At 36.3% G+C, this 23,953-nt stretch overlaps 3 protein-coding genes across 3 annotated transcripts; 1 reads left to right on the plus strand and 2 right to left on the minus strand.

Moving 5' to 3' along the window:
• Positions 1–2,077: 2,077 nt before the first annotated feature.
• LOC127805845 (protein NUCLEAR FUSION DEFECTIVE 6, mitochondrial) lies at positions 2,078–6,191 on the minus strand. Its single transcript, XM_052342648.1, has 3 exons — positions 6,006–6,191; positions 5,783–5,901; positions 2,078–2,496 (listed from the first exon to the last, which is right to left on the minus strand). Exons 1-3 carry the CDS (start codon positions 6,143–6,145, stop codon positions 2,477–2,479), a joined length of 279 nt encoding a protein of 92 aa, XP_052198608.1. The 5' UTR covers positions 6,146–6,191; the 3' UTR covers positions 2,078–2,476.
• A 3,102-nt stretch (positions 6,192–9,293) lies between these two features.
• On the minus strand, positions 9,294–9,806 carry LOC127805719 (LOB domain-containing protein 29-like). Its single transcript, XM_052342471.1, has one exon. The coding sequence runs from the start codon at positions 9,804–9,806 to the stop codon at positions 9,294–9,296; it is 513 nt and encodes a 170-aa protein (XP_052198431.1).
• A 1,472-nt stretch (positions 9,807–11,278) lies between these two features.
• Positions 11,279–21,577, plus strand: LOC127806503 (peroxisomal fatty acid beta-oxidation multifunctional protein AIM1). Its single transcript, XM_052343852.1, has 18 exons — positions 11,279–11,487; positions 11,596–11,667; positions 13,552–13,614; positions 13,715–13,771; positions 13,940–14,007; positions 14,099–14,180; positions 14,302–14,357; positions 15,484–15,786; positions 16,034–16,120; positions 16,609–16,783; positions 17,537–17,658; positions 17,846–18,009; positions 18,595–18,849; positions 19,581–19,702; positions 19,795–19,916; positions 20,095–20,243; positions 20,854–20,992; positions 21,292–21,577. Exons 1-18 carry the CDS (start codon positions 11,391–11,393, stop codon positions 21,334–21,336), a joined length of 2,178 nt encoding a protein of 725 aa, XP_052199812.1. The 5' UTR covers positions 11,279–11,390; the 3' UTR covers positions 21,337–21,577.
• The last annotated feature ends 2,376 nt before the right edge of the window (positions 21,578–23,953 follow it).

Genomic DNA, 23,953 nt, shown 5'->3' on the forward strand with positions numbered 1-23,953 from the left:
GATGGACATGTGCGGTAACTATGTTATTTAAAACCTTTTAAAGGTAGCAAATGATGAACAAATGACTCAAATTATTTACACGCTGACCAAATTCCCAATTGAATGAACTAGGTATTATCTACATTTAAATTCATTTTGTAACCTAGAAAACCTAATGGATTAGTGGAAGAAAATTCATTTGTGAACGATAGTAAAATTTGTAGATCGACATACATGAGATATGTTGGAAAACAAATTTGATTTTTGAAAACAAATCAAATGGTGTTATTTGAGATAATGAATAATTCACCTAAATTAATGATCGATATTTGTTGGAATTATATGATTAGGAAGAAAATAGAAAGAAACCCATAGTCCCATCACCACCGCTATGGTTGTCAAAGGAAGAGAAAAAACAAGAAGAAAAGAAGTTGGTGTTGTTAGAGATAATAAATTATTTACCAGATCTGATGATCGATATGTGTGAAAATTATGATCGGGTACAAAAATGAAGGAAACCCACCATCCCGACACCATTACCATGGCTGCCAAAGAAGAAGAGAAAATAAGAAGAAATCGAATTGATGCTATTAGAGATCATGAACTATTTACAAGATTTGATGATCAATATGTGTAGGAATTACGATCGAGGAGGAAAAAGAAGAAAATCCACCATTTTGTCACCACTGCCATAGCTTCCAAAAAATGAGAGAGAACAAGAAGAAATCAAGTTGTTGTTACTAGAGATAATCAACTATTTATCTGATCTAGTGATTGATATATGCAGGAATTACAATTAAAGAGAAAAAAAGGAAGAAATCAACCATCTGGTCCCCCACCGCCATGGCTATCAAAGGAGAAAAGGAAATAAGAAGAAATCGAGTTTGTGTTGTTAGAGATAATGAATTATTTACCTGATCTGATGATCGATGTGTGTGAGAATTATGATTGGGAAGAAAAAGGAAGGAAACCCACCATTTTGTCATCATCGCCAAAGAAAGAGAGAAAATAAGAAGAAATTGAGTTGGTGTTATTAGAGATAATGAACTACTTACAAAATCTGATGATCGATATACGTAAAGATCATGAAGTGAGAAAAATTAGAGCTTTGAGATCATGATTTGGGAGAAAAATGAAGGGAACCCACCGCCTTAGCACCACCGCCTTAGTTGCCAAAGAATGAGAGAAGTTTCGTGAGGAAAGAAAAGAAATAAGAAAGAGATATAAAATAGAAAAGTATCGCTTATCTTTTAAGCTAACCTCATGGGTACCCAAACGTAATTTACCATAAAAACAAAGTGTTCATTTAATGATGGATGAACTTTTTTATATTTTTATTCGACTAGTTCCTTCTACTCAAAGGATCATTGTATAGTTCTAAGAAATTACCTTCACTTATTGTCATGGTTCGAATCTTAGATCAAGTAAACGACTTTTAGTCCTATGTCGTTGCCTAATAATTTTAATCCTACCCATTAAGGTTAACATAAAATTACTTTTATTATGAATCATTTTTATGAATAAAATAATTTAATAATTACTTTGATCAACTCCAAAAAAAACTTTTAGTTTTACGTGGTTTCCTAATAATTTTAAAAGTATTTTTCTTGCTAAGAAAAAAAATATTTTTTAACAATAAAATTAACATGAAAGCAGTTAATAGAAGTATTTAATACTATTACTAAGTATAATATTTATAATTTTAAATATTAATTAGATATATTTTATCTAAAAATAATTTTATTTGATGCTTTTATTATTACTTAATAACAAAATTGTCAAATTTGTATTTACACTTCAAAGTAGGGAAAAAAAAAACATTTCTAGCTTCTCACCTCATATGCAAACAGATTCTATATTTCAAGTCACACCCCATTAATTAATTGGTTTGTTACATTCCAAGCTCATTAAGTACATAAACTTTGGTTTCATTAGATTTAAATCACCATATAAAAAAGCTATAAATTAAAATTATAAAAATAGTCTCTTCACAACATAACATAAGAGTAAATCGTACAAAACAATCCTCTGATAACTCTCGCAAAACATTAAAACATGCCATTCACATGGTAAAATAGATTCATTTAGTGAACAGAACTGAAGGCATGGGCCGGCCATCTAAATCAGATTAAGGTGTAAATTGCCAATTACCATCATTTAACCACTGGATGAACAGACATAAACAAGAATCTAACACTGTCAAAACATTATATTGGCTCAATCCTAGTTTTCCACTAACAGCCTGCCGAGATGAAGAGCAAAATCTGGGAATGCAATGCACTTGCATAACAATGTTTGAAACTGGAATACATGAAATTCTGGATGAAATAAGCAAAGAGCAAACAAGAATTAGCCAAATAACCCATCTCCCATGGCAGATTGTGGATCAAACTTTTCAAGAGCAAAAGATAACTAATTAACACCGACACACATCTTTGTTCCTTCACGGTGCCATGGACATAGTAGGCCCTAGTGACAACTTGCTAGAATTTGGCTGTCATAAAGGCATTGAGATCCCTGTAACATGAAGAAGAGGAATTATTAGAAAGAAGTATTATGCAACGAAGAGACAGATAATGAGTTCGGGGTGTTTATCCTCCATTCCATCCCCACCCCTCCACTTTTAGGGGGTGGCAATATAACAAGACCAATTGTTTACTTAAACATAAATTCTCAAGCACAGGAAAATTTTATTAAGACATTGATAAAGCCAATGTTGTTGTATTGTATGGCATAGAATGCTAAGTAATAAAACACCAATATATGCAAAATATGAGTATGATGGAGATTCGGATGTTAAACAGGTGCATCTATATAAGAAAAGATAAAACTAAAAATATAATCAGTGGCTCCTATTGAGAATAACATGTGAACAATGCAATTAAGATGATTTAATCATGTGAGAAGAAAATCAATAGAAGCTCTTGTGAGGAGACAAAATGAAGCCCTAACCTAGTAGGATTATGGCTTGATGTGTTGTTGCATATAAGTTAGTGGATTGACTACATTTCGTACAAACTTTTGGCACAGTTGTTTTTTACAACCCAATAGCAACAAAAAAACACAATCCTCCTTCACACAAATAATTAAAAAAAAAAAAAAGAAAGGAAGAGGTTGTAAAAGGAAGGAGTGTGTTTAGAGAAATGAATAACCACAAAGTAAAATTGTGGTCCACCTACAAGTAATTCATCACTAGGATGAAAACAATGACAAGTCAAGAAAATGAGGAAAGACATCATGCAGATTACACCATTCCACCAAACAGAGATTGTGAAAACATTTCTTGCTAGCTTCTGATCCAACACTGGTGAGAAAGCAGGATTTACAGAGACAAGATCTCTGAGGACCCAATAGTTGAATCCTTTATGAGTAGAACTATTAGCCAATTACATGGCACACTAAGATTAATCATTCAATGTACCAGTACATTATTGATAAAACTGAAGAACAGGTCATCTTCAAAAACCCTCATCTGTCCTCCTCCGGTAGGGTGACATTGGTTCGATTTGCTTCTTCCAACATCCCCACACACACATAGACTACACAGATGGAGAATATCCTTTTGCGGTGCTGGAGGGAGAGACATAATTGGAAATTCTAGTAGAGATTAAGAGAACATTGCAATAGAACTAACCACATGGGCAGCAATTCTGTATGTTGTTCCAAAAAGAATAATGGTGTATGCCTTCATCACCTGAAGCAGGTCAACAATGGCAAAAACTGCAAGGTACCTTCTACACAACCCACTTTTTTGCAACGTCTTGCTCTCCATAACATTTATTTAACCAAATCAGGCCTTGTCGAGGTCTCCAAATGGAAATACATCAAATACCCAAATGAGTTTGGCAAAGGTATGGATTCACCAAACTGGTGTCAGTAGGTCTGGAGGAAATTGGAGTTTGATTGGATTTTGGCTGGACATTCAGGCATGTATAAGCCTCCTATAAGATGGGAAAGTGCTCATATTTAAATTCTTTTACTACTGCTCTATAAGAACCCATGGCAAGAAAAGGAGGAACACTCAGATCGTTGAGGATCATGGTATTATTAGAGATTAAATGGAAGAAAATGGGAATTTCAAAATAGCAGGACAATGATCATATTAGAAAGATTATGTTAACAATGATGTGTAACCACTTGCCTCATTACATCCCTATAAAAATCCAGGCTTAATCAGAAACATGGATGATGTGATCATTATGTGAAACAAGGACATAAACACACAAGGATATCATTTGTTTTGCATTTGGGTGGTTGGAAAAATAAGCAAATGAAAGATAATAAATAAAATTCATCAAATACACTGGGATTAGACACTCCATAAGCAGGGGAACAGCAAAAGAAATGTATGATAATTGAAATCCTCAGTGACTATTAAATGAGATCAAAAGAAAAAATCTTTAAAAAAAATTATTTTCAGCAGCAATAGTATCTGGGGATGGAAATGCAGCTACCTGCCTGTGTGGCATGCTTGGCAAGACAATGGCAACTTTCCCTTGTGTAAGCATGGGAGAAGATCTAGTGGCAAATGATTGATTATGAAAACCCACTAATATACATGCATGGGGCACCAATCATCTCATCCTAAGTGCATCATCATTACAATGCAATGCAACACCAAATACAAGCATAAGAGATTGTTCTAACTCTAGACCAAAGTTTCATCACCTTCATATATGATTCCGAAATTCAAGCCTCATTTACTCCATGCATAGGAGCAAATGCAGTAAAATAGATCCCAACAGGTAGCCATGAAATATCGGGATATTTCTATATTACATCTAAATTTAAAAACTATGTTGCACGGAAACACCTCATAGGTGCCGTTTCCCCATTCAGAAATGTTTCTTATTCTCGTTTCGAACCCTATTTATGCCTATTTTTTTAGAAAAACGTCAATTTCCACGTTTCCGTTTCCTATTGGAAACGTTTCCCATTTCCGTTTCCGTGCAACATAGTTTAAAAATAAGCCAAATAAGTTCAGCACAAACAAACTGAAACCTTAAAAAAAGAATGAAATAGTTTGTGCAAATCATGAGCATCTCCATCCACTCAAAAGAAACCAAAATTGGAAAAAAAAAAACAATAGGAAAGATTCAATTCCATTCATGCATGGGCGCCAACAAGATAATAAAGGATGTCTCTAATACATGAGGCTCCATGTTCTGCAAAGGTCGGGAAAGGGTCATTTTTGTAGGTAGTTTTACCCTTACTTTGTTAAGAGGTTGTTCCCACAACTCAAACACATGACCATCCATTCACATGGGAGCAATAAGTTGATGCAGTGGAGAAAAGAAAGAGAACCAAAACTAGGGTAAATAAAAGAACTTATATGGTCTCCTATGCGGCTGGATTATTTTTAATTTCAACATCCTGTAGTTATTCTATGATCTCCTATGTAGCCGCACTAAGTCATGTCAAAGCAGTCTTAATCACGGCAAACTGATAATCACCTCTCACTGATCTCTTTCATTGTTGCATAATATGCATTCACAATGTTTTACGTAGGATCTAATCTACTACCTCTAATTTAGCAGGATCCTCTCCTCATAAACAAAACACAACCTTTCCAACTTATCCCTCTGTGGCAACCTTCAGATTTAGAGAAAAATTCTTGTTATATAACCAACTAGTCTGTCTTACAGTTCATCCAACTGTTCCTAAGGAAAAGTCTCCCACAAGAGAACTTAAAATTCTCACGCGGATAGAACTAGCCAATTCCAAAACAATAGAAACTCCATTTACTCTAAGTCGAAGCAGTCCAAACTTAATCAATTAAAAAGATTTTAGAATGAAAGAGCACCTTGAGGAACTAATCCCCAACACTTGGTCTCAATGGACAAGCTGGACCTCAATCGAGCCGAAGCTATTGCACTGTGCAGCGGCATCATCGACTCCAAGCAGCTCAGCTCCACCGGTAACCTAACTCCCCACCAAATACATAAAAAAAAAAAAAATACTCTTAGATAAATACGACAAGGCGGAAATTGGAAATTGATTTAGAATTCGTGACATGAGAATGCTACCTCGAGGACCGAGAAATGCGAGCAGCGGAAGGACGAGTCTGAGGGAGAGGGCTCGATTTCGGGAGTGAAGGTTTGTTGATTTTGAGGGCTACAGGTCGCAGGCGAGACGATAACCTACACAGCACCGTCGAAGTCGCCATTGAAGCTTGCTTCGCCCAAGTCTCGGGATCTCAAGGGTTTATCGATGCACCAGCTGGTTCAAACGATGTCGTTTTTATTCCTTTCATCCAGTTGTTAACCGACGTCGTCTGTTGGATGCTCATGTTGCTATTTCATCATCACTAACTAATTTAATTTTGGCCAAAATCATATTTTTCCCACGAGAGTTTTAAGTTTTTCCTTTATAAAATTCTAAAGTTTTTATGGTTCTAAATATGTTATTAAATCATGTCAAGTTACTCATTTAAATACAACAACTGATAGCACACATGCTAATATAATAGTTTTTCAATATTTTTTCAATTTATTTTCTTTTTCTCTAACATTTTCTCAACTCTCTCTCTCTCTCTTCAACAATATCTCCTTAACGTACTCTCTTACTTTAACTTCTTCTCAACTTTCTATTTCGCTCCCGCTATGTCTTCTCTCTTTTCTATGTCTTTTATGTTTTTTTTTCATTACATCTCTTCTAACGTTTTCTCTCTTTTTTCGATATCTTTTCTTTATCTAACTACGTCATCTTAGATTTAACGAAATCTCTTATCTCCATCTCTTTAACCGACTACATCTATTTAGCTCCCTTTCACTCTCATGAACATAATTAAGTTTTTACATTATAATTAATTGAATCATTAATATATAATTCATTAAAATTCAATAATTACAAAATAAAAAAAAACTAAAAGAAAAATCTAATATTCACTTGAATTCAACCTATAACTAAAAAAAAAAAAAAAATCATTATTTCAAAGAAACAGGAGCAAGTGAAAATGCAGTGGAACTAATCCACGTTGCCGAACCATATTTTCCCGGAAAGTTCAAATGCTACACTTTCCCATTCAACAATATTTTCCTGGAAAAACACACCCTAACTACCATCCCAAATGAACTAGTAAAAACTCATTTTGTGCTTTGCCCACAAAGCCATTGACACGTCAACGTCAACGTCAACGGAAGGGATAGTGATTGAGAAATTAATGGATTCTTAAATTCATTAAATATTAAATTTAAATTTAAATTAATGTTATAAGTTAATGATTCTTGACCCTATCATTAATCATATATCGCATTTGAGGAGATATTAGACAAAAAAAAAAATAATAACACATGATCTCCTTAACCTTTTTAAAAGACATCACATGACTAATAATACTCTTATCAATTATAAATTTTAATATTATTTTTAAATTTAAGTCATTAAATACTAGTACTTAAAGTAAGGCAGTCTTTTTTGACAATCAAATATTAAATACAAAATTTATTTATAAGAAGTAAAATTACAAATAAAATTATATTTGTAATCATACTTTTTACTCTTCGTAACCCATTTTTAATATTTCTAAAATATCCTGAGATGAAAATTCATATTTACCTTTCATTTAAATATTTGACACTCAACCACCCATCATTGCTCTTCAAGTGCGTACACCCACTTTCTCAACCAACATCGCCACAGCCACTTTACTCATTCACAACTGAACATCGCACAACCACTATTATTCAACACCAAACATTGCTCAGCTCAGTTCTTCTCCCCATAGCTAATTATCAATTATTATCAGCGATGAAAGATTATTATCTGCAAATGTTTACGCTAGAGTTTGACGAAGAAGATAACAGTATTCCTGTTTCGGCGAGAAACAACACAATTTACAATATCAATCACTAATTCAATCACATAATTTACATATGCATATACGATGGATGAATTAAAAAAATAAGATTAATTAAAAAATTAAAAAAAAAAACCTTCGGTGCCTTGAAACCTCGAACCCCGGGGTTTTGGGAACCTTTGACCGCTAGAACCCCAATGTTTTGGGTGTTCAGGGAACCCCGAACCCCAGGGTTCGACGGCGATCATTGCCTTTGAACGTCGCGATTCAGAGGTATTCTCTCTAACTGTTGCCAAAGTTGTTCGATATCTCTAAATGCCAGCGATCCAACACAAACCCTAGGGTTCGAGGACTTTGAAAGCACCCCAAATCCATAAATTCAAGAAAAATCAATTCTCCAGAACCCATGAGTTCGAGAGAAACTATTATATATATATATATTATAACTATATAAATATATATAATAATTTTATATATAAATTATTCCAGATGAAAGAATCTTATCATATGAGAATTGCAAATGATCAAACTTAATCAAATGCAACAATATTTTATGAGAATAACTTCATATTACATACATATATGTCATATATATATGTAGCAATATTATATTACATACATATATATGTGGATTCGGGTGCTTCCTCCAAATCTTCGAGTACGATGATGGGTAGCCATATTATCTTGTGAATAGCAAAACACTCAGCTGCAAATAGAATTTTTCTAAATATTTCTTGCTTAACTTTTGTAATTCCAATGAGAAAGTGAGGGACTCCAGTGAAAAAAGCAAGCGAGACAAACGATTCTGGCAACGGCGAGATGGCAGTGGTCTAAAGATAGTTTGATGTGAAGAGTGATGTGAAGAGGGTTTGCTATGCGAGGGGTGTTTTTTGAGGGATAGATGTTTGAAAAATATATTTAAAATATAAATAATTACAAAAAAGTAATCACTGATTGCAAATAATAAGAATTAAATTTTACTTACTTTGATTGCATGGTTGCAAATAGAATTTCCCAAATTACAATTGTAGTGCAGACACGTGAGGTTTATTCTAAACATGGCCACGGTTCATGAACCGCCGGTTCCGGTTCAAGAAATCTTTGAACCTGAACCGAACCGCCCAAGGGCGGTTTGGGACGGTTCGGTTCCGGTTCCGGTTCGTGCTAGTTCGATCAACGGTTTGGACCGGTTCGGTCAACGGTTCCGGTTCCGGTTCAAACCGAATTTTTTTAATTTTTTTTAAATATTGTTGTATTCAATTTTGGTCCTTGTTCCGTTGTTCGGTTCGGTTTGGTTTCGATTTTTAATTGTTAAATGTAATTGTAAGAGGTTGAGATAATTTATTTGTAATTGATATGCTATTGAGGGAAGGACAAGGAAATGAAATGTTAAATACTCAAAACATAACATTCATTCCATATGTTCAAATATAATACAAAAGATCAAGCCGTACAGTCAAAAAAAAAAAAAAAAAAAGAGGGGGGCAAACCATAAAAACTGATAATGTGCCAATGCTCAAGGACGTCGGCGGTGGCCAAAGATGACTGGACCTAGCTCATCAAGGTCATCCGAGAGTGGCATCTGGCTGCTGCTCGTTTCGCCAGGGTGAAGTAGAGTAGCCTCTGGGATGGTGGGAGGACTAGAGCTCCAGTTGAAATTTGGATCAAATGGAGGAACAAGTAGGGGATGCGAAGAATAATATGCGAATAGTGAATCTTGCAAATAAGCTCGATAAGCTTGCAGCTCACTAACCTGTTGCTGAAGAGCAAGAATGTGAGATACACACCCATAAACAGGATCCTGAAGCCGGGCTTGAGCTTCAAAGAGAAGTGTATCGGAAGCCCAAAATTGGTCATTTACCGAAAGCGGAGTCAAGAGGTTGACGACATTTCTGATAGTATAAACTTCACGAACGGTAGCAAAATGAGCAGTACCACCCTCACAACGAAAATAAGGAGCAAAAATGCACTGTGGATGACATCCTCTATTTAATACTACACAGGCACCACATCGAGACCGGGGGTTCATTGTGTTGTGCCTTGGCATGATAGATATGGATTTGGTTAGATCTAAGCAAATCAGATATGTGTTAGATCTAATTGAATGGATCAAATCAGATATGAGTTAGATCTAATCTGATAAGTCAAATTAGATAGGGGTCAGATCTAATGGATCAAACCTGAAGCGAGTCGGATCTGGTCGGGTCGGGCCAAGTTGGATCGGGTCGGGTCAGGCCGAGTCGGATCTGGTCGGGTCGGGCTGAGTTAGATCGGGTCGGGTCGTGCCGAGTCGGGTCGGGTCAGACTGATTGGGTCGAATCGACCCCAATATGGCAGCAGTTGCAGAGGCGACGAGGGTCGCTGTGGCGGCTGAGGGAAGCCGAGCAAGGGCCGACGGCTGTGCGAGGGAGTAAGCAGCGGTGACTACGTGACCGGATCTGGCCAAGGTGTCGGCCGATTGTGCCGGCAGTGATGGCTGGGAGGAGCTGGTGATCAGTGACTAGGCGTGAGGAAGCCAAGCGATGGCTTGCGGCTGATGGCGATGCAACGCTGGGGTGGTTGCCTAGCCGGCGATGGCGGCCGTCGGAGGTGGTGGCGAGGCTCGCGGTCAGTTGCTGATTAGCCGATTTGTGAGTTACAGAGAAAAGGAAGAGGAAGAAAAAGATGGTGATCGGCGGCTAGGGCATGCGGAAGTCACGCGGTGGCTTGCGGCTGCTGGTTACGCAGGTGCTGCGATGGCTATGGTGGAGACGGCCGATGGAGGCGGTGCACGGTGGCTGTTGCCCTAATTGTGCGTTGCAGAAGAGGAAAGAAGAAGGAAGAAAAGGAAGAAGAAGGGAATTCGGGAGAAGAATGAGAAGGAAGAAGAAATAAAAAAATATATATATATAATAATAATATATATGTAAAAATATATATATATATAAATATATATATAATATATATACCATAAAATCCTTAAAATATATATATATGAAAAAAAAAATCCCTAGAAAATAGGAAATGGCAGTTCCGGTTCCGCGGAACCGGCGGTTCCGGTTCCCCGGAACCTTGAACCGGAACCGGACCGAATTTCGCCGGTTCAGTCCGGTTCCGGTTTCGGCCGGTCCGGTTCCGGTTCGAACCGCCGATTCGATTCAATTTTGGCCATGTGGTCTAAAGATAGTTTGATGTGAAGAGTGATGTGAAGAGGGTTTACTATGCGAGGGGTGTTTTTTGAGGGATAGATGTTTGAAAAATATATTTAAAATATAAATAATTACAAAAAAGTAATCACTGATTGCAAATAATAAGAATTAAATTTTACTTACTTTGATTGCATGGTTGCAAATAGAATTTCCCAAATTACAATTGTAGTGCAGACACGTGAGGTTTATTACTATGCTGACCCTCAGCTTTGCCTCAAGAAGGAAAGGGGAATAAAAACGTGAGTCGTGAGAACTCGCAGCCAACGACCGCACTCACTGAGTTAGCGGATACGTTGAATCTGCAGTCAATTTCACATTTCACATCTCGTGCTGTATAAAGAATCTGCTTCTCTCGCTCTCTCTCTCGCGGTTTGTGTCTCCGGAGATAGTCCGTTCTTCTTCTTGTATCAATCGATCGAAGCTCGATGGCCGGGCTGGTTCAGGTGACGATGGAGGTCGGAAGCGACGGCGTCGCCGTCATCACCATCTGTAATCCCCCTGTCAATGCTTTGGCCATCCCGAGTAAGGCCGCCCATGGATCAAACGTCTCCGCTCTAGGTTTTACATTTTCTGCATGTGCGTGATGGTGATTTTGCTAATCGAGTTCTGGTTGTTTCGTTTTGTGTTCAGTTATTGCAGGCTTGCAGAAGAAATTCAGCGAGGCGATGAGGAGGAGCGATGTTAAAGCTGTTGTTGTGACCGGTGAGTCTCGTCACTTTCGTGATTGAACTAGCAAGTTATGGTGTTGGATGTGTCGTGTGTGGTTGGAAGTTTAACCAATTAATTATATGAAGTTTGCTTTATCGTGGTGAGAAAAGCTGAATTTGGCACAACACCTTCTCCAGTCAATCGGGCACTTGTACTTATTTTCTTGCCAGTCCCTGAGTTTAGTTTTTTCTTGCAATTCCTGGATTAACTGAAAAGATACGATCTACTCACTTGGAGGAAATGAGACTCCAATTGTTTTTGTCTATGCGATCAATTAGAGATCAAGTGACATTCCTGCCACTTAAAAAAAAGTAAAGAATGTTACTATGATAATAATTGAGAAACTGAGCCGAAAAAATTGGCCAGCTAGGTGATTAGTGTATTTGGTGGAAACTTGAAGTGGAGTAATTTTGCTGAACCCCGTGGGAAAAGTCTTACAAAATTATCCTACTTTGAATCTGTATGCACATTGCTAGCATATACACATTAACTGTACTTCATTTAGCCAGTGATGCAAGTGTGCGTGTATATATATGTATATATACATTTTTTTTTCTTTGAGTTGTTGGGGGGGGGGGGACTACAAATCATTAGGTGTTCCCTCATGGGGCTTTACGTGGTTTTATAAATTTTGGTTACATGGTGTGATCAAGGTTTGTAGCTACCTTTTTGGGTCCATTGGATAAGTATGTTAGATACTCAGCAGTTGATCAGACTTAGTGATGAGCATAAAGTGACGGAGAGACTTTTATTAGTTTCTTACTTAACCTTATCACCTGTTGCTATATTTGATAGAAGGAGGAGCAGGAGATATACAATTTAGACTATCTATGGAAAGACCAGGCTCTATGATTGTGGTAGTTGATTTTGCTTGTAGGTGATTCATGGCAAAAGGTTTGTTGGAGAGATTCGGTGTTGATCCAAGATTGACGGAAGGTGATGGGTGATAGGGGCCAGGCTGGACCAGATATTGGTCCGAAATTGGGGGTGAGGGCTGCTCTATGGAGGTTGGCTGGCAGAGGCAGTGGCATGCTGGTCGGTCAGCAGCGGCCATGGTACGGTGTCATGCTAGTTAGCCTACAATGGTGGAGGGTGTTTTTTGCTGTCAGCTGTCAGGTGATGCAGGAGGACCATATTCTGGATTTGGATTTGGATTTCTGTGCTGCTTATTGACGATGAGGCAAGTGGCATATTGTAATTGGCTAGGAGATGACAATGATGTGTAGTGATGAAGGGGCATATTGCATATTTTGATTGGTAATAGAAAGAAAGGGTGCAACAGCCTTTAAAATAACATGGTCAACTCTGTTAAAAGATAAACTCTGACAAGGCATACAGTTTAATTTTCCACTATCTAAAGGTACTTAAGAATAGAGGATCATATGAAGAGAGTGAATGAGATGGAATAAGTATATGGCAAAAGAGTTAGAGGAACACCAAGAAAAACTTGGTGGTAGACACTTCGGTATAATATTAATTTATGGGCTTTACGAAAGATAAGGCCATAGATAAAAATTAACTGAAAGCTGGAATTCTTGTAGCCAACTCAACATAATAAGATAAAGGCTTGGTATGTTGTTGTATCAAAAAAGCTCTCTTTTTTTTCATTAAATTGCCAAAGGTGGTTAGGTGTAATTTACTCCAAGAAAATCTTAAGTGGTGACCATAATGTGCGAAAATTCTCTTGGATGCTAAACATGACATGGTCATTGTTTCAGTCAACTTTTCAAAAGGAAAAATCTCTAGTGATGATGATATTTGGTTTCTCACTGCTGTCATATGATTATCTGGATATACCAGTTACTTGGATTTGAATGTTTAAAGAGTGTGAATTTTGGATGTTGCTTGTACTCATTGCTTCTTGATTTGAATCTCAAGGAAAAGGCGGGAAATTTTGTGCTGGTTTTGACATCAATGTTTTTCAAAGCATCCATAAGACCGGTATGGTTTAATTGACCTCACTTTGTGCGGAGCTGAGCTGGCAGAAGTTTTTAATCTGGTCCCAATAACTGATAATGAACTACTTTGTTTGTTGTGACAGGGGATATTTCTGTTCTACCAGATGTATCTGTTGATCTTGTCGTGAACACAATTGAAGGTCCTTAGTGCATCTCCTAGTAGTATATTTTGAAGCTTGAATTCAATACCTCTTTAACATTTTTCTTTTTTCTCTCTCCTCCTCATTTTGTGCACCTACTGTTCTTTTTATATTTTTTGATCACCAATTTTATTTTGAACTCCATTCACATTATCATCTTTTCCTTAGATGCCAAGAAGCCTGTGGTTGCTGCTGTAGAAGGACTTGCACTTGGGGGTGGCCTAGAGTTAGCAATGGTTTGTAGTTTCTTCCAAGCTATAGCAGTTTTTTGAATGCCATTTCCCTCAAGTTTCTTTGTTTTATATTTCATTTGACGAATTTATGCAGGGATGCCATGCACGTATTGCTGCACCGAGAACTCAACTCGGCTTGCCAGAGTTGAGCCTTGGTGTTATTCCTGGGTTTGGAGGTATTTCTACTCTTTGATGTGCATTTCATGAATTCCACATTTAATTGGATACAGATGATAGGATTGAGTTTTTAATTATATGATGATTGAGTTATTAACTATATGATGACTGCTTTATAAGGAACGCAGCGTCTTCCAAGGCTTGTTGGTTTGTCGAAAGCAGTTGAAATGATGCTGGTAAGTGTTCCATCTTGCTACCGGCTAAGTTAAAAGTCCTATAAATGGTTTGATGGAACTCACATATTCAATTAGGCATGCAGTCTCTTCCATGAAGATTGGCTTTGCAATTCTTCTTTTCATTATTCAGAATGACCTTGTTAAACATCATGCATCCTTGATGCATGCATTCCTTTTTTTTTTGACAAGTATATTATGCACGCACTGTATTCCAAGAAAGTTGACATTTGGTTTGAATAATTAGAAATAAATCAGTGAAATGATGGGTGCCAATATTTTGGTGAGTTATATATTGTTCTATGCACTCCGAAGAACACATAAAATTTGTACATGTTTCATTGTAATTGCTAGGTCAATTGTCATATGACATGAAGTTGTATAATCTCCACTCCAGTTGAGTAAATCCAACAGATCACATGCACAATTTGCCTCATATATTACCCATGTATCTATTGCACCATTCTTGTTTTCCTAATCTTGAAACTTTTTCTCATGTGGGTTCAGCGTTGACCTAGACAGTTGATTTCCTGTGCTGCAGCCTTTTCTTTCCCTTGCAGGAAAATTCATTTGAATGTATTTCCTCTGTTGTTTGGTATACAAATTTGAAAAGTTTGTTTATAAGAGAAGAGCTTGTAACTAAACATCTTATGCTTGTACAGATACTTGTAGAGTAGAACATGTCTATGTGGATGCTTCATGGAGTAGTACATGCTTAACTGTTCTGAAGGTTTTGTGTGATTGTACAAATTTAAAAAGGAACGAGCGTTTTTGAAATTGCAGTTGGAAGTTGTTTATGTTTTTAAATTTGGAACAGGTGGGCTCAATATCACACCTGGTATTAAATTAGACCTCTGCTGGATTATCCACTATGAGATTCCCTTATGCTTCAAATCTTAAAAAGAACCAATCTTTCAGGACAACAGCCTGACATCCTAACTTACAATATATGTTGTTGGAAACTTGTTTCATATTTACCTTTTTAGTATGTATATGTGCTCGTGATGTGCTTATTTGATATATATGACCCTTAACTTGTTTCATATTCCCCCTCTATCAGTTTCTATATATAAATGAACAATTTTGTTCAGGACTAATGCCAATCTACCATTGCAAATAATGTCTACAGTTATCTAAACCTATCATGTCTGAAGAAGGAAAGAAGCTAGGTCTTATTGATGCTTTGGTGTCTTCTGATGAGTTGTTGAGTGTTTCTCGGCTGTGGGCTCTAGAGATTGCAGATAGACAGAAACCTTGGATTCGTTCCCTTCACAGGACAGACAAGCTTGGTTCCTTGTCTGAAGCATGCGAGATATTGAAAGTATCAAGACAGCAGGCCAAACGAACTGCTCCAAATATGCCTCAGCATCTGGCATGCCTAAATGTGATAGAGGAAGGCATTGTTCGTGGAGGGTATAATGGGGTTTTGGAGGTAACCTTGCTGTTAGATGAGTGAACTGTTTCCTTGTAGAAGGAATGTTAATATTGTTTTTTCTCTGGCCTAGTGCTTGTGATTTTCTTCATCTTGCAATTCTTTGTCAATTCCTTGCTGTACAGTATTTAGCAATTGTTGTTACTGATTTTTTGGCACCAAAATGGAAAGCAGCTTGGTTTAACAACATTAGCTTATTGTTTCTCCTCAACTTGCAAGCTAATAAGCTACAGTTTGCTCTTTGCAGGAGGCCAGAGTTTTTAAAGAGCTAGTCTTGGGTGACACTTCAAAGGGTCTCGTTCATGTTTTTTTTGCCCAACGTGCAACATCTAAGGTAAAATAGTTGATGTAACGGTGTTCTAACTATTTCAGCGTGCCTTTTTTCTGATCCTACTCTTTTCTGTCTTCTGTTTATAGAAATTCATTCAATTTTGCCTTAGTCTTACTGCATATACACATGCATGTTGTCCTGACCTCACTTCCTCACTCCACTGTGGTGCAGTGTTCTTGATGCAAAGATGTTAGAGTATATCATGTCTTATTCTTTTAGTGAATTTTTCTTCTCACGCCTTTTTGAACCCAAATGTTGGTAAATTAAAGTGTTATCAACTCAGCTTCAAATCTCTAAGTAAGAGATATTCAAGTTACATGATGACATATCTCACATCTCATCATCACCACCATTGTCTTGTCAATGACCTGGATCTTGATTTTTGAGCTTTTTTCTTAAAACATTCACTGAAGTAACATTAGTTGTTATCTGTTGACGTGCAGTAGCTCCTTCATCTTATTCTTAAACGATTATCTATGAAACTTTGCCAGGTACCTAATGTTTCTGATATTGGGCTCAAACCAAGGCCTATAAAGAAAGTTGCTGTAATTGGTGGTGGTTTAATGGGCTCTGGTATTGCCACAGCTCTAATCCTGGGCAACATATATGTTGTGCTGAAGGAGGTTAATTCCGAATATCTTCTGAGAGGAATAAGAATGATAGAAGGTTGTGACCTTTCTCTCTCTCTCCAACAACACCACCCCCCCCCCCCCCCCCCCCCCCCCCCGGGCCCACAAATGGCATATTTCTTCAGTAGCATCCTTGGCATTCTGCTAGAAAAACTTTTGGTTGAAAAATATTTTACTTTGATATAAGATATAGAGAATTCCTCTGGGATTGTGCTAAATTATTATGTCTATTGTGTTTTATCTCTCTTACAGTTGTATGTATTACCTAGCATGTCTTTTATTCTGAGAGTTATGTTTCTTAGAAACCAAATCACCTTTTATACCAAAATGTAATACACGGTTTTTAGTTATGGCTGCTGAAAAGGATTCCATGAATAAATCATTACTCTCTCAATCCCATTTTATAATTTTACTTGCCTTCTTTGGAAGTCCTAATTTTTTATGTTAATATGTCATAATTCATCACTTTTTCCAAATTCCTCTTCTTTAAGATTGTCTCTAATTTGTGAAAAGTAATTGAAATGAGGAGAAAGACATTTTTGATGATCTATTTCAAATATGCTTCCTTCAACTTTGTGCATGTTAATAATTCCCCCAAATCAAGATGGAGGAAGTATACCTACATTTGTTTCTCATTGTTGGTTGAAAAAGGTAGTGATGTGTATTGTGATGGATTCAAATACAGTCGTGGTAGGTTAGATGGCATTGGTTCATATTTAAGTTTTCCTACATATCAACATTAAATGTTTTCATATGAGAAAGTAATGACTTGGCCCAAATTATGTTACAGCAAATGTTCGGGGCTTAGTAGCAAGAAAGAAGTTGGCACAGGATAAAGCAGATAAAGCCCTTTCAATGCTAAAAGGTGTATTGGACTATACAGAATTTGGAGATGTGGATATGGTTATAGAGGTTTGGCCTTTTATGTTTCAAATTCTTTGTGAGGAGTTTCCTTGAAAGTTCTATTAATTCTACCTTCTCATGAAGTTTGACAACTTTGCAATGCACAATTTTCGTTTTTGTTCTTTAGCTCTCACTATTATTCTGGGAAATGACCATTTTATCTGATATGCTGAAATCAATAATGTCCTTATTGCAGGCTGTCATCGAAAAAGTTCCCCTGAAGCAAGCAATTTTCTGTGAAATTGAGAAGGCTTGCCCCCCACATTGCATTTTGGCCACAAATACATCTACTATTGACCTCAATATAGTAGGAGGAAGGACCACCTCCCAAGATCGCATTGTTGGAGCACATTTCTTCAGGTTTTATGCTTCATACTGCCTCACCTTCAAAACAATTTAAGAACTGTAAAGGTTTTTCTTTTTCTTCAGTGTTAAAGGATTTAAGGAAAAACTGATAGTCAAAATAAAAAGGATGTAAGTAAATTTTAATTATTTTGGCCTACTAAAATTTGCTGGAGTATGACCCTTGAGGATCAGTGGTTAAAATCAGGTGGCCCATCTGGTCTATCTAGTAATGTAGTCAATAATCGATGTCTGAACTGAATTTGAATTTGTAATCATGGAAATGACATTTGAAATTAGGAGTAAAAAAATGAAATTAGGATTATCTCCCCTAGGTGGGAAGGAATTAGTTTGCTGGTGGCAAAAGACTCACAATTGAAACTCCAAATTCCAAGACCTTTTCCTTTTCACCTGTAGAAAGTTGTTATTATTCTTTTTGTTATTCCCACCACCTTCACCTCCTCCCATAGACTGAAAGGGTTACAAAAATCAGTTTATGTGCAATTTTTATTTTGTGAAATCAAATAGCATGTATACTACTTAAAAGAATGGAGAGGAATTTTTCCTTTTATTTCTGACTTGTATATATATTTTCTGTAACAGTCCTGCTCATGTGATGCCTCTCCTGGAGATTGTGAGGACAGAGAAGACCTCTGCCCAAGTAATTCTTGACCTCATGACGGTTGGCAAAATCATAAAGAAAGTCCCTGTTGTGGTGGGAAATTGTACGGGCTTTGCTGTCAACCGGACCTTCTTCCCTTATACACATGGTGCACATATGCTGGTCAACCTAGGCGTGGATGTTTTCAGAATTGACAGGCTCATCAGCAGTTTTGGGTTGCCTATGGGCCCATTCCAGTAATCTTCTTCTCTTGTCATTGTGTGTCCATGGAATTGACTTGATGTCTTAAAAGTTTATTGCAAAGCATGTGCAACTGTGCCAGGACTAATGATTTTTACATAATTCTGTGACATTGGCACCAAGAAGTGTGGAGATTAGATTATCTCAGACTAGTTTCAATAGTACCAGATTTTGAAGAAAAGAATAGAATACAAATAATCAGAAGCTTTATGAAAAGAAGTTTCAGTTGAGCCTCAATATCTAGCTTGGTTGCACGTCAAATTAATTAGTTTAGATTTGAGGAGCATGTTAATGGGTGATTCAAATGTCTGGGTGTCAAGACCAAGTTATTGACTTCCCTTATGCCCTTGCCATCACTTATATGTTTTGAAAGGAAGCTAAAGAGCTTATAGAATGATGATCCCTCTGTCAGAGCTCAGTACATCAATTTGATTCTTTTAGAGCATACATGCATGATTGAATTTTGGAGAAGGTTCTGTGTAAATGACTTAGAAATCTTTCAGTGCGATGTTTTTACAGTTCTGGATTAGCTGGTTGTGGATGCTCAAAGTCCATCTCTATCCTTAATCCCACTTGGGTGGGGTTGGCTCCAAACTCCTTTAGATGATTATGACTGTAATCATATCCAAGTCTTCAATATCCTTGTCAATGAATTCTTGCCTGTATACTATATCTAGGATTCTAGGCAGTTAATGCTAAAATATTTTCTTTTGAATTGTGTTTACAGGCTTCAGGACTTAGCTGGATATGGTGTGGCCCTTGCTGTTGGTAAAGAATTTGCTAGTGCATTTCCTGATCGTACATTCAAGTCTCCTTTAGTTGAGCTTCTAGTGAAAAATGGACGAAATGGTAAGAGTATGGTTGTGTTCCTACTTGTCTTTTAGGTTGTTGCTTCAAGCATCATATGGCACTTCATTTTTCATATGACACTTGTTTTCCAGGTAAAAACAATGGAAAGGGATACTACATTTATGAAAAGGGAAGCAAGCCAAAACCAGATCCGTCGGTGCTTCCAATTATTGAGGAGTGTAGAAGGATTACCAATATTTTGCCTGGTGGAAAGGTGCCTCTACTTTTAATGAAGAATAAAATTTTCTATTGTTTGTTTGTAATGATCTTTGATACTTTCCTCAACTCTCTCTAAATCATCCTGTGGCTTTGCTCAAAATGAAACAAACACATACTTGTACATGTACATTAGATTCAAGGGTATCTGAGACATCTTGAAATTTGACTGACAGCCTATATCTGTTACTGACCAAGAAGTCGTGGAGATGGTACTCTTTCCAGTTGTGAACGAGGCCTGTCGTGTCCTGGATGATGAAGTAGTAGTTCGAGCATCAGACCTTGACATTGCATCTGTTCTTGGAATGAGTTTCCCTTCCTACCGGTCAGTGCTTTTAGACAATTATATGTGATCTGTTGACTCATTAGGAATTTGCAAGTTTACTGAAAATAAAAGTAGAAATGCCTACAGATGAGCAAATGTGAGAGGGCGAAGTAGACCTTAGTATTGCATCCATGGTCATGGTGTCATAATGTAGTCCTGGCCCATTCTGTACTTGTTCTTCTTCTGTTGCCACATACAGAGCATGATATTCACAAAACATTAACTGGCATTGCCAGCTTGGATTGTTCTGGCATTTTTTAACCTAATTGATGAGTAAGGTAACGTGGTGACTTAAATTGATTGTTTTATTGGGTTCAGAAAATTGACAGCTCATGCTTATCTCAAGTTAAGAGTTCTTCATTAAAAACAACAATCACAAACCTTAATCCTACTAGGTGGGATTGGCTTATAAATTCTGAATGTAGGAGAAAAGTCATTTAAATATAAACAAGTTCAGCTCTTACCTAATACCCTCATGCACGGCAATTCTGTTGTAGGCCGTTAATATTACTGTTTAAATCATGCTGATTGCCATATATGTCTCATGAACCAATTGTTTGTTTTTTCTTGCCTGCATGTTCATATTAAATAAGTGCTCTTTCGTTGGCAGAGGTGGTATTGTGTTTTGGGCTGATACAGTCGGGGCTAAACATATATATACAAGTCTCAAAAAGTGGTCCCAACTATATGGCAACTTCTACAGACCTTCAAGGTATTTGGAAGAAAGAGCAACAAAAGGCATTCCTCTGGTGAGATCCCTATTTCATTCATATCTTTACAACCTCGACTCTTTTTGTTTGGCTCAAACGCATCACAACTTTAGTGCATACATGCAGTATAGTGGTAACCCCAAATTTTCCCGAGCTCCTTTATAGCTCTTACTTTTATCCCTTGGAAGAAAGCTAGTTCATCAAATGTGTATTTACTGCCAAGGAACCCTCCTTTTGACTCTGGCTCTATCCTCTCTCTCCCTGCCTCTCTCCGCGACCACATTGAGAGCGCGCCTGCTGTGTGCTCCGGGTTCTGACATTATTTCCTTTTTATGCAGAGCGCGCCTGCTTCGCCGGCTGCAGCTTCAAGGTCGCGGCTTTAGGCTGTAGTAATCCTGCGTTGGTTTTGGGTGAAAATAAAGCTTGTCCCCATTTTGATAGTTGGAATTCGATTAACTTACAGATGCAATTTGTGTAAGGTAAAGGTAACTTTTTCAAGTCCAGGTTGTTTTTGAGTTCAATGCAGGGTAGTAGATGAGAATGGTTATTGACTTTATGGAATACAAACAGATAGTACATTTCTCGTATCTGTGAAAATCTTCAGTGTTATGTTCACAAATTCAATTCTTGTCTTATGCATTTGGGGTTTTAGAGTTTTGGATTTTGGATTCACTTGCACTTCGTGGGATGAGTTTGGGCTTATATGGCTTAAATTTGTGTGTCCTTCGGTTTGCCAATTAAATGTAGGTTTTCATAATTAGGTTTAAACAAAGTTGTCCGGCATTTTAATATTTTTATTGACTGTATTGTAGTGACAAATTGAAAACTTTGGATGAGTATTTAGCAATTAATAGAGAAGTTGCATTGTTAATAACTATTCTATATTTTGGGTTTTGAAATAGACAATTTGATGTTATATCAGTTATGTGATGGTCGAAGAAAACCATATTTCTCAAGCTATTGCCCTATTAGTGTTAATATAAATAAATAAAATTAATAAATTTAAAAAATATATATGTGATAACTTAAGGTATAGGCCATTAAAGACTATGCCTAAGGCTCCCAAAAAGGGAAAGCTTCAAAAAAAAAAATGGCACACCTAGAGAAGAACAAAAGATGTCGGAGAAGATGAGAAGACGTTGGAGAAAGGAGATTGTGGACGCTGATGTGAGTCGAGAGACCAAGAGATGCAATCATTAGCAAAAGGAAGGAGACCAAGAGCAAAAGTTAGTAGACGCATGATCGTTGATGAGGCGACAGTGACGTTACTATGCTCGTGTACGATGGTGGGACAAAGAAAGAGAGGGCTACGCTTGGCTTCGCCTCTAGAATTTCATCAACTCTTAAGCAACCTTGGTAATGATATTTGTTAAATGTTGATTTCTAAAAAGAAAAAAAAAGTAAAAATGAATCAATTCCCTTCCAAACAAACCCCAACACATGATAAAGAGATTATGTTAGCCTAATCCACCGCCCCCTTTCCCCGGCACCACTGCTTTGAATATGTTTTAAAAAATTAACAAATATTCTTTAATATAATAAAAATGTTTTTACTGAAAAATCATTATACGATTTTTTTATAGCAAAATCATATATAAGATTACATAATACAATTTTACATTTAACTAAAATCTCAAATTATTCAAATAATTGAAAAAATGAAAAGTTACAAAGTATACATAAACTTATAATTTACAAAATATAATGTGAAAAATTTTCAAATAATATGGTAACATAATGTATATGTTATGCATATAAAACCTAAAAATTTATCATGTTGCCACTGGATTTTAGCCTTAGAAAGACCTAACCTAAAGAAAACAAAAAGAAGAAATAGGATTGCTTGATTTGTTAATAACCTTTCCAACTTAACCATCCACCAAAATTACTCATAATTGCATAAACGTCACTGTTACATCATTCTCATATCATTTTCTTTGTTTAAAGACTTTAAAATTATAATTTTTCAAATACACATCAAATGTTGTGATAATTTTAATTAGTTAAATATATATTTTAGTCCATATACTTATATGTTTTTTTCTTTTATAGTTAAATTTTTTATTATTTCAAAAATACCTCAAAATTATGTAATTTTTAATCAATTGAACATCTGAATTTTTTTTTCATTTCAATTATATTCCTAAACTGTAATTTCGAGTTAATTACACAGTAAATTTAATGATATAATTAAAATAATAAAAAAACTCAAAAGTACAATTAATTTGAAATTATATAATTCAAAGGCATTTTTGAAATAACAAAAAATTCGTCTAAATAAAAAAATGTATAAATATAGGTATTAAAATATATATTTTATCAATTTTAATTAAAGAAAGCCCAAGTCAGACCCACTAACCAATGCAAAATCCATGATAAAACTTAAATTGACTCATGGAAGAGAGCCCATATTAAAGCTAAATTTTAACCCATTAGAAGTGCCTCTTAGATACAAAATTTTAGTTACATAACTTTAGTTAAGTTGGAGCCTATGAATACTTAAGATTTTTTCTCTAATCCTAAACTCTCTTTTCCCTTCTTCTCTTCTATAGTAACTTTTATTACGACTTTCACTGCATTGATTTAATATTAAAAAATTATTTCAATAACAATCTCTCACGGTCATAATATTTTAATTTTGCCCTTCACTAAATTTTGAGTAGTATAATCTTAGGATGATCAGTTATGCACACTTTCGTCACTTGTACTCTCAATTTTTTATAGAATAGATAAATCATAAATATAAAAATTTGTCTCATTACACAAGAAGAGAATCGAACTTACGATCCACTTATGCAAACCCAACATATCACTTGATTGATCATTCAACCTATGTTCTGAAAATTTGAGTAGTATAATCTTCCTTACATATATATATATAGAGAGAGAGAGAGAGAGAGTACAAACTCAACTTAATACATGAGAACTTACAGGTTTGGAAGAGAACATATAAATGACAAGAACATTCTGAAACGTAACCCCCAGAGATTGAGAAATACT

Source organism: Diospyros lotus, chromosome 7 (assembly GCF_014633365.1).
Source record: "Diospyros lotus cultivar Yz01 chromosome 7, ASM1463336v1, whole genome shotgun sequence".
NCBI classification, from domain to species: domain Eukaryota; kingdom Viridiplantae; phylum Streptophyta; class Magnoliopsida; order Ericales; family Ebenaceae; genus Diospyros; species Diospyros lotus.

What these genes read in the sequence shown, in the direction of transcription:
- LOC127805845 (XM_052342648.1), bottom strand. Translation starts at nt 6,145, where the DNA reads ATGGCGACTTCGACGGTGCTGTGTAGGTTATCGTCTCGCCTGCGACCT. An exon ending in CGCATTTCTCGGTCCTCGAG is followed by an intron (nt 5,902 to 6,005) that starts GTAGCATTCTCA and finishes GTGGGGAGTTAG; the next exon opens with GTTACCGGTGGAGCTGAGCT. An exon ending in TTGGGGATTAGTTCCTCAAG is followed by an intron (nt 2,497 to 5,782) that starts GTGCTCTTTCAT and finishes TTCATGTTACAG; the next exon opens with GGATCTCAATGCCTTTATGA.
- LOC127805719 (XM_052342471.1), bottom strand. Translation starts at nt 9,806, where the DNA reads ATGAACCCCCGGTCTCGATGTGGTGCCTGTGTAGTATTAAATAGAGGA.
- LOC127806503 (XM_052343852.1), top strand. Translation starts at nt 11,391, where the DNA reads ATGGCCGGGCTGGTTCAGGTGACGATGGAGGTCGGAAGCGACGGCGTC. An exon ending in CAATGCTTTGGCCATCCCGA is followed by an intron (nt 11,488 to 11,595) that starts GTAAGGCCGCCC and finishes TTTTGTGTTCAG; the next exon opens with TTATTGCAGGCTTGCAGAAG. An exon ending in GTGGCCTAGAGTTAGCAATG is followed by an intron (nt 14,008 to 14,098) that starts GTTTGTAGTTTC and finishes GAATTTATGCAG; the next exon opens with GGATGCCATGCACGTATTGC.